Source organism: Bolinopsis microptera, chromosome 7, assembly GCF_026151205.1.
Source record: "Bolinopsis microptera isolate Bmic1 chromosome 7, MBARI_Bmic_1.0, whole genome shotgun sequence".
Taxonomy (NCBI): Eukaryota; Metazoa; Ctenophora; class Tentaculata; order Lobata; family Bolinopsidae; genus Bolinopsis; species Bolinopsis microptera.
The window spans coordinates 13,817,820-13,828,965 of NC_087078.1; the positions used below are offsets into that span (position 1 = coordinate 13,817,820).

At 39.1% G+C, this 11,146-nt stretch overlaps 1 protein-coding gene across 1 annotated transcript; it reads left to right on the top strand.

Moving 5' to 3' along the window:
- The first annotated feature begins 211 nt into the window (after positions 1-211).
- Positions 212-10,892, top strand: LOC134818806 (hsc70-interacting protein-like). The gene is made up of 11 exons (XM_063828458.1): positions 212-353; positions 554-704; positions 897-1,014; positions 1,793-1,913; positions 2,246-2,349; positions 2,516-2,621; positions 4,162-4,241; positions 4,394-4,448; positions 8,142-8,243; positions 8,434-8,560; positions 9,557-10,892. The coding sequence occupies exons 1-11, from the start codon at positions 225-227 to the stop codon at positions 9,664-9,666; spliced, it is 1,203 nt and encodes a 400-aa protein (XP_063684528.1). The 5' UTR covers positions 212-224; the 3' UTR covers positions 9,667-10,892.
- The last annotated feature ends 254 nt before the right edge of the window (positions 10,893-11,146 follow it).

Consider the following 11,146-nt stretch of genomic DNA (forward strand, 5'->3'; position numbering starts at 1 on the left):
ATCTACTGTATTCATCTTTGTTAATTTAATGTTTTAAGATAAAGAGTCATGAAACAGTTTCTTGAATGCGACTTATCCAGTTGCCTCTGGTACTGGTATCGGTAGTTTCTTTTTCTACAAAAAATGAAAACTCCAAATATCAGCAGCATTCATACAAAATGAGTGGAAGGCACAATTAAACAATTATTAGTTCCCTAACTCCATCATAATTAGCCAGGAAAGTCATGAATATTGACGGGAAGGCACTTGCTCAGCTGAAAGTGTTCGTGCAAGCATGTCAGATGAACCCAGAAATCCTGCATGAACCGAGACTGTCATTCTTTAAAGAATACCTCATTACTATGGGTGCTAATGTGAGTTTCGCTTTCTTTTAATTACCGTCATTAGTATTGAAGTATAGTTCTTATTCTTATTGCTGTAGTAGATTGCATCTCTACGAGTTATTTTTTTGTATTTTGTAAGAGAAAAATGTGGGTCCAAGAACTATAGAGATATAGTTTCTTAATTAAATTAGATCTAAAATGAACTGTTTAAACCTATTTACATCACTCAGATCCCGGAAAAACAAGCAATGCCGGAGCCGGAAGATATCCCTGAGGATATACCCCAGCAGGCTCCAAAACCAGAGCCCACTAAAGCTCCTACCCCTGAACCTACCCCTGAACCTACCCCTGAACCTATGGAACATGAGAGTAGCGAGGAAGGTTAGATTCAACAGTTTAGTTTATAAAGGAGCACATGCTTTACCACCTCTTTACTTCCTTACTTATGTAATACATAATCAACATAATATGAAATATAATATTAACGATTTAGAAACAAATTGGTGGGCAATTGAATTATCAGCATCTCAGCATATAAATTAAATATCAATTAAAAGACTTCTTATTAACCAGAAGAAGTAGAGTTAGATAACTCCGGAGTGATTGAAGGAGAGGATCTATTAGACTTTCCATTGGGAGATTCTGAAAAGGAAGTTACTGAGGCAGACATGGACAAGGCCAACGACATCAGGTATTATTCGCTAGTTGTTCAAGGAATCTTAAATCGTGATTATTAAGCGATAACTTATTTGAAAGAGCTGTAGTCTCGCACTAGACTTAAGCTAGGTTCATGAACTAAAGGTAACATGTGACACTGTAACGGCAGTTACATGAGTTCGATCATCGGGGATCTCTTGTTTAGCAACTATTCTCATTATAGAAAAAGTATTCATATAAGTTTCATAGAATAACTTCTTCATAAAAACCCATACTTCATAAAATGCTAAGTTCTTATGTACATGTTCATTGTTCATGAGTCGCTTTAGATGGCTTGAACTTTTTTATCTAGACACTTATTTTACTTCGGTGTATTCCAACAGCCACAATGTTACACAAGTGCAACCAGCCAATTACAGGAAGCCGAAGGATCTTTTTGGCCAGTGACGGTTAAGGTAGTGTCTACCATACTTTCTTCGTCCGAGACTTTGCTGCAATGTGCAGCTCCTCATTTAACCCTCACACCCGATTTCTCGAGTATTCGGCTGAGTAGACCGGGGGGCTGCATAGACCACTCATGATCCTTAGCTGAACGTCGACGACGCTCACCCCACGACCAGGCAGTCAGTGGGTTTCGAACTCGCAACCTAACGATTGTAAGACAGTCGTTCTAACCAACTGCGCTACCTGGCCGTTGAATCTTTAGATTTTGAGTTCTCTTTGCAAAGCTTTGGCTATAAAGCGATGTATAAATTTCTAGTTATTATTATTATTCTCCATATGTAATATTGATCGGATTAATCCAATTTCAGACGTCAAGCCATGTCAGCCATGTCGGACGGTAAACTGGACGAAGCTATTAAACTATTCGGAGAAGCCGTGGAATGTAACCCTCATTCTGCTGTTCTCTTTGCTAAACGGGCACAGACACTGGTACGTTACACTATTATATAATGTACGTTACAGTATATAATGTACATTACATACACTATATAATGTACGTAACACTATATAATGTACGTTACGCTATTATGTTCAGAATATAAATTTGATCTCTAACATCATTTGCTGGAAAATTCAGATATCTGTTTTCACCTTTTCCATCTTGTTTCAGGTTCAATTTGAGTGTAATATAAGAACGGTAGTAGATGATTCCATCACATATTCAAAGTATCCGTATCACTTTAATATGTTCAGATACTGCTGTGATGATATCTCCTAGAATGAAGGTAGTAATTAATATATAACATAAACTAAAATCCCAGTTAAGACAGAAGAAGCCTAATAACGTGATAAGAGACGCTGAGAAAGCACTAACATTAAACCCTGATAATGCTTTAGCTCACAAATGTAAAGGAAAAGCTTACAGGTATGATTTTTTTAAATCACTCTTCCTATCTAGATTTTGAAATTCTGTTGAAATTCTTCATAGCTAACTTATTGAAGGTTGTACAAAGTTTTATGGATTGAAATGTTTATTATAAGAAATATGCGTATAATGTATAATTTTCCACTACATCATTTCCCACATTAAGGCTGTTAGGAAGGTGGGAAGAGTCAGCTTTAGCTCTAGCAGCCGGTCAGAAGTGTGATTACGATGACGATACACAGGACCTTCTGAAGAATGTTGTCAAACCAAACGTAAGTTGTGTTTAAGAATTTAAACACTTGATTAATAACAAATATGATAAATAACAAATTTATGGTCAGTAACAAATGTCTAATATAATACCCAACAACTTAAATAAAAACCACCTACAAACCAACAATTCTATTCCTGCAACATTAAATCATACCAAGACTTCTTCCTGGACATCTGCTTCCCTGTCGGAGCAGACTCAAACCTCTTCCTAGTTCCCGCTGACCCACCAACCACACTTTCCGTTACCATGGTTACATTCCTATCATAGTTCACATAACTCTCATTGTTACACACTGAATGTGATCTTGTGTGTCCTGAACCACGTCTAGTTAAATTTATCAGTGATCTCTCACTATTGTACGGAGCTGAAGCTATTCTCTTTCTAAACCCAACCTCTTCTTTTTCTCCTTCTCCTTCTTCTTCTTCTTCTTCTTCTCCTTGATGAAACTCCTGACTATCAGTCTCTTCTAAACTCCACAATGACCCAAACAAGCTCATTGAGGAGGAGACGGAGGATTTGAGTTTATTAGAAAAGTGGATCCAGTGAGAGTTGGTACTGTCAGCAATGTTATCGGTTGAGGAGGGGTCTCCATTAAAAGACAGATCTGTGTCCTCGGGTTCCCTCTCAATAGAACTGATATTAGGCATGCTCAGTGAGTTGTGGCTCTTCAGAAACGCGCTGTTAATCTCACTGTTTATCCTCTGCTCCAGTACTGATTTCTTACGTCTAGGACGGGGTTTGTTTGCGCAGACATCGTCAGTATCGTCCAGTAAAGCTAGTTTCCATCGGGACCAAACCATGTCATCTGGTTCTTCTCTTTGCTCTGGTATTTTTGTGAAATACTTTGAGAGATCGGTTGTTGAGGAATGTTTTAAGTAAAGGGGCCGTTTTTTACTTTCGCTTTGTAATATCGTATCTAAATCAGGTGTCTCCACGTCAATTTTAGGGTCTCTTTCTTCAATTCCTTGATCTTGTTTCTCTTGTTTTTCCTCTTCTTCCTCGCTCTGATTCTCTGTACAATCGGATTCTCCAATATAAAATGTCTGGTTCTCGTTAAGTTCAGAGTTTTCATCAGTTCTCTCAGATCCCTCGCTTAATTCATCACTATTTAGTTGCGTTGCTTTACTGACCTCTGCACTTTCATCTTCTTCAAAAGGGACCTTTTTATGTTCATTATGAACTGACCGAGCTACTATCTGATTTGATAGACATTGGCCAGTAAAACCGTGTTTCTGATTTAAGTTTTGGTAATAACTGATAAAACTTAACAGCTCAAAATCAAGGTCTCTTATACCCGAGCTCATATCTCAAGTTTTCAAGCTAACAGAATTGTTAATAATCAACACTAAACACTGATTAACAAATTAAATAAGACAGTCAATTTGCGAGTTAGCATAGAATTTACTTCCTTGTCAATACTTAACCGTGGGCACGGTTAATTCAAATAGTAATAACTGTGCCAAATTACTTTTACTCGTCAAAGCTGTGTTGGTTTATGATAACACGACGCAGTTAATTATAATTTTTATATTTTACAGGCTGAAAAACTGCGAGCAGCTCGTCTAAAGAAAGAGACTTCGCGAAGAGAGAGGGAATATAAAGCTAAACTCGACAGAGCGTCAGTAAACTTAATTCCTGCTTTTTTGTACTTGCTTGAGTTTCAACTAAGTCAACTCTTAACAATGTACAGTTGTTTATGTTTTAAATTTTAAGACTGTATTTTTCGAATTTCCTTTCTTCTGTTTATTAGAACTTACATTGTTTTTACAGACGTTCTGCAAAAGAAGCTAGACAGAAAGCCTACGAAGAAGCTAAGGCCAGAGAAGTAAGTATGTTAAAAGCTTAAAGCGCTCAAAACCAGTATAATTTGTGTTAGATTGATGATCAGCAATTTGGGTCGGTCACACATTATTTATGAGTTGATGAATCCAGATTTTTGGAACATTTTTGGAACATTTTTGGAACATATCCCAAAATTGTCCCAAAAGTGTCCCATGCATTTATTTGCCCTAATAAGCTCTAAATAGTGCCAAAAATAATTGTAAATGATGGATATAGGTAAAAACTAGGCCTAAGAGCCATCAAAACTCAAATAACATTACCCAGGTTCATGGAATGAACGAAAATGAACAAAAATGAATATTGTCCTAAAAATGCTCAGAACGGTTTAAAATTGGTCGGAAAGTGTTTATATTGGTCCTGGGACCACTCAAACCAAGTTTGGGAATCACTGCATGTCTAGAACCGATGTTACCTATGTTCCAAAATGTTCCAATTTTGGGACAATAATCCTCCTGAGAATCCAGATTTTTGGAACATGGGCACATCGAAGTATTGGCTGTATTTAAGTGCTGGGAAGCCTCAATTCGGTTTTCTAAGATGGATATAGGTAAAAACTAAGCCTATGAGCCATCAAAACTCAAATAACATTACCCAGGTTAAGTTCATGGAATGAACGAAAATGAAAAAAAAAATGAATATTGTCCTAAAAATGCTCAGAACGGTTTAAAATTGGTCGGAAAGTTTGGGAATCATGTCTAGACCCGATGTTACCAATGTTGTCACAATAATCCTCCTGAGCATCCAGATTTTTGGAACATGGGGACATCGAAGTGCTGGGAAGCCTCAATTCGGTGTTCTAAGATGGATATAAAAATACTAGGCCTTATAGAGGAGCCATCAAAAGTCGAATAATATTACCCAAGTTTATGGAATGAACAACGAACATGAAAATTTTCTTCAAAGCACTCAGAATGGTTAAAAAATGGTGGCAAAGAGTCAATATTTTCGTCCAACAGGGTCTTAAAGTTGCATTCAGAATTATGTACAATTAAACAGAAATTATTTTATTGGGCAAATATTTTTGTTTTAATAATCCTCCAATATTTTGATATAAATGCTTCCCAGCACTTAAATACAGCCAATACTTCGATGTGCCCATGTTCCAAAAATCTGGATTCTCAGGAGGATTATTGTCCCAAAATTGGAACATTTTGGAACATACCTTACTCGGGATTATTACGACGGGTTTATTAACGACCGGTTAAAATATGGTTCGGGAAAAATATGGCGAAATTGCTCAAAACCCACCACATTTTCCCGGTCGCCATTTTACCGGTGTCCAACCTTTCAATTTTAGATTCAAAAATTTTGTCTCAGATGTAAATTTCCTTATTAGAGATAAGCAGGTTCAGAAATTTTCGCATTGCTAAAACTTGTGAAACAAGTCGAATTATCAATAATTGTTGAAAGTAGACTCTAGCAAATTCGTTGTTTTGAATTAGCATTACATGTTTACGTGTATCAAATAACCATTATGACTCAATTTGTAGAAAATCTTCGAAAGAATGCATCGTTCACATTGTTTAGAATTATGAATAAATGACTGATGAAACTGATTCATGTTATTGACCGTTTTAATTAATTCGAGTTTTAATTTAACTGTTACTTTTACTTTGAGTCCTATTTCATTATGTAGAGATAGTCAATACCTAAGAAATTAAAAATTGGCCTATTTAAATCAACTTTGACAATAAGGATATATGACAAGAATTGGGCAAAAAGGTGAATTTTTTGCAATTTTAGCCAAATGAAGTCGAAAAACCTACAACAAGTGTCCCAATAGTCTTCTTTAGTGAATATAAGACAACCATTAAAATATGAGCACCCATACCCTTTGGGAACCCTAAAAGCTGAGTCGGCGGGTTTATTAACGACCGGTGAAAATGTGGTTCGGGAAAAATATGGCGAAATTACCCTAAACCCGCCACTTTATCCCGGTCATAATAATCCCAAGTAAGGTAGGTAACATCGGTTCTAGACATGCAGTGATTCCCAAACTTGGTTTGAGTGGTCGCAGGACCAATATAAACACTTTCCGACCAATTTTAAACTGTTCTGAGCATTTTTAGGACAATATTCATTTTTGTTCATTTTCGTTCATTACATGAACCTGGGTAATGTTATTTGAGTTTTGATGGCTCTTAGGCCTAGTTTTTACCTATATCCATCTTAGAAAACCGAATTGAGGCTTCCCAGCACTTAAATACAGCCAATACTTCGATGTGCCCATGTTCCAAAAATCTGGATTCTCAGGAGGATTATTGTCCCAAAATTGGAACATTTTGGAACATAGGTAACATCGGTTCTAGACATGCAGTGATTCCCAAACTTGGTTTGAGTGGTCGCAGGACCAATATAAACACTTTCCGACCAATTTTAAACCGTTCTGAGCATTTTTAGGACAATGTTCAATTTTGTTCATTTTCGTTCATTACATGAACCTGGGTAATGTTATTTGAGTTTTGATGGCTCTTAGGCCTAGTTTTTACCTATATCCATCTTAGAAAACCGAATTGAGGCTTCCCAGCACTTAAATACAGCCAATACTTCGATGTGCCCATGTTCCAAAAATCTGGATTCTCAGGAGGATTATTGTCCCAAAATTGGAACATTTTGGAACATAGGTAACATCGGTTCTAGACATGCAGTGATTCCCAAACTAGGTTTGAGTGGTCCTAGGACCAATGTTAACACTTTCCGACCCATTTTAAACCATTCGGAGCACTTTGAGAAGAATGTTCATTTTCGTTCATTTCTGGTCATTCCATGGGTAATTTTATGCGACTTTTGATGGCTCCTAGGCATAGCTTACGGCTATATCCATCTTAGAAAACCGAACTGAGCCTTCCGAGCACTAAAATACGGCCAATACTGCGATGTACCCATGTTCCAAATTTATGGATTCATCTACTGTTATTTATTACATTTTGTAGGAGAGCACGTTTCCTTGATTTTTGTAGTGGATTTGTAGTGCTTTTCACCCCTGTAGTGCTTTTATGTTCCGGGGTAGGTGGGACATGTTTTAGTTTAAAAATGGGTTCTGCCTGTCCCAAACCATCATAAAAATCAAGTTTCGACCTCTCAACCCACTCGGGCCACTCCCAGGGGCCACGCCCATCCCAAAATGACCGAAATCCAGCTAAATCCAGACTTTAAAATCTTTACCCCTGTAGTGCTTTTATGTTCCGGGGTAGGTGGGACATGTTTTAATTTAAAAATGGGTTCTGCCTGTCCCAAACCATCATAAAAATCAAGTTTCGACCTCTCAACCAACTCGGGCCACTCCCAGGGGCCACGCCCATCCCAAAATGACCGAAATCCAGCTAAATCCAGACCTTAAAATCTTTACCCCTGTAGTGCTTTTATGTATGTTTATTTTGTAGCGCGCTCTGTCGAACTGTTGGTAACAACCCACGCTTTCGGCGCGCCACACGAGTTTTCGTTTTGATGGCGGCATTTTAAAATCTAGAAAGTTCGATGGATTCTCTCTTTTTGTCTTCTTCGTCAGTGACCCTTATTAGTGTATAAGCGTTAAGTGGCATTGATCAATAATGAAGCTCACTTTAAATGATATGTAGGAAAATATCTAGCCCGTAGGAGCTCCCTCAGTTATCTGAACTGTCCTAAAGTCACCATCCACTTAACGCAGTATAATTGCTCACTAAGTTATTTTCAGGCAGAAGCTGGTCCTGGTGGAATGGGTGGAATGGGTGGAATGGGAGGTCCAGGTGGAATGGGAGGACTGTTCGATGATCCTGAAATAGCTACTCTCCTTCAAGTGAGACTTACTTATCCCCACTTTTTAGCAAAGTCCGACTAATACATATGCAGTTGAAATCGTTCCCAATCATTAGATTTCGAATTATTTACCATGTTATTTATATAATCTAGTTTAAAAAAACAATTAACCTAATATTTCCCATATTATCCTGTTCAAAGTAAAATAACAAACCTTACACCCACATTAGGACCCTGAGGTAGTTCAAGCAATGGCAGACATCCAGTCAAATCCTGGAAACATGATGAAGTACATGAGCAATCCCAAAGTGATGAAAGTTATATCAAAACTTCAGGGAAAATTCTCGGGAATGGGAGGTGAGTTAATATCTTAAGGGGGGGGGGGGGGGTTCACCCTGATTTTTTTGTGAAACTTAGTTTCGAGATAGCAGTTGACCAACAAACTAGGACCGGTGACCGAACTTTTGAGGGGGTCCCGGACCCCAACCGCCAAACGGTGCCTGCGGGGCAGCCTGTGTTCAAATAGTTGCAAAAAATGAACAAAATCGCCCATATCTCAGTTCGCGATATTTGCAAAACTGACTTCGCTCAAAACAATAGAACTCAATAGGGTTTCCATATTTTTTCATGAAATTTTCAGAATCAACGTAGAATCGCCTCATGACCTTAAGTTTTGTATTAGAATTTTGAGTTAGGCCTTTAAAAAAATTTGGCGGCCAAATTCTGAAATTTGCCGGGCATTTTTCAGAATTTGGCCGCCAATATTGGCCGCTGATAATCATAGAGAATCTGTAGTATAGGCTTATCTTCCATATAAAGTTGGTTTCATTCAAAAATATTGATATTTGACCAATTTATGGGCCAAACTCGATCAAATTTGGTGCGTATGCCCAAATATGGTCATATGGTTTTTGGCTCATAACTCAGTCATTTTTTGTCCAATCTTGATGAAAATTCATATACGAGTTCAGGGGACCACTAGCTACAAGTAGAGCACCTAAAATCTGGGTTTTGGGCATGTTCAGGGTATTTGGCTAAATTGGGCCTAATTTGGACCAAATATGGGCGTGGCTGCCCCGCGGGCACCGTTTGGCGGTTGGGGTCCGGGACCCCCTCAAAAGCTCGGTCACCGGTCCTAGTTTGTTGGTCAACTGCTATCTCGAAACCAAGTTTCACAAAAAATTCAGGGTGAACCCCCAGCCTTAAGTGTTACGTGCAACCATTCGTTAATTTATCAGGTTCTTCTATTTCGGAAACCGATGTCTAAATAGATTTGGCACTCAAATGTTTAACGAGTTAACAGGATGTTTTTGAATTCATATTTTGGAGTTCTAAATGTTTCATATTTTTCAGGAATGCCCGGTGGAATGGGAGGTAAGACTAGTTTGATATCTTCCATTTTAAATGATAAATCCGGACAAATGTATCCTGATTTATCTTTACTGATTTTACCTTGCTTTTAGGCCGGCAAACTGTAATTTTGGTAAATCAGTTATTAAATAAATTCACTTTCTGGGGTTATGACTTTCTCTTTCGGTCGCGGTCTGAGACAGAATATCAGTAGGGCATCTTCAAGATGTGATTATGTGTGGGTGTATACAAATTAATACGGCTATTTGAAAGCAAAATAATAATAGGAGAAAACAAAATTTTGAATATCTGCTTAGAGTAAAGATACAGTTAAACTGCGAAGGCACAACACCAAACCAACCTTACTCTATCTCCCAAAAACAACCTTCTCCTGGTCAGCCATGTCCCTCATCCTGCACTTGACCCCCGCAGAGGTCACAAGCCCATCGGAGCACAAATGAGCGAGAAACGGGGAAGCCTTAGCTACCGGGCTAAGGACTGCATCACTAGCAGCGAAATACGGATATACCCTCCCTTTTACGTGCGTTCAACCGGCACCCGAACCACACGCTGTTTCTTAGACATAACTTCCCACTTACATCAGTGTCTTCTCGCATCAACTGGCATCGGCAAGTGGCGACACTGTGTAGACTCAACCCTGAGCTTGATCAGAATCTTCAGTCACAAACCTGACACCGTTTCGGGGCTTTCATTGCGATACGGTTTTCTGTCAGGTGCCCCAGCAGTCTCTCTTGGACCACCATCTGATCTGACAATCACCCGAGGATACCTGCTAGAGCTCGCGATTTACGACGAGTTAGCTTATGGCACCTCTGGCTGTTAGGTGAAGTCATAAAGCTCAAACAGCTCTCATCTCCCACTCTCTTTTCCTAGACAGCAGATAAATCCATCTTGAACAATGGGCTGCATCCTTCCCACAATCTCTGACCAACTTCTTGAGGGCTCTCCCAGTCAGACCAATCTTCCTTGATGCACACTCCAAACTTGCTGCGACCACACCTCTAGCACCAACCTCAACAGCAAAGCTGAAACATGACCACCCATTAGCTTGTATTTCCGCTTGTAGACTGTTATACCGATCAAGCTTCAGCTCATGGGATGCAGCTATTCTCTCTTCCGACGGTACTGTAAGCTCCCACCAGATTACTCTCTTGGAAGCTTTCGAGAAAAGAACCAAATCTGGTCTTAATCTGGTCGTTGCTATATCCGACGGGAATTTCAGCTGCTCATCCAGGTCTGCTAATACTATCCAATCAGTGGCCCCACTCAGAATCCCAAACTCACTGACTTACGACCTCTTCACCTCCTTAAACCTCCCTCCTGCTGGAACAAACTCAATGGCTTTCCGAGTGACACAAGAGCTCTTCCTCTTGTTGACTCTCCGCTCACAATGGAATTTCACTTGGTCTGCTATTTGTTTAAGCACCTTATCGTGGCGCCATCGGTATCTCCCTTGACTTAGTGCCACAGGACAACCAGCCAGAATATGCGGCACAGTTCCCAACTTGTCACCACACAGCTTGCACATCCCATCCTCATCCTCGCTCCACTTGGATGCTAAAGCTGGTGTAA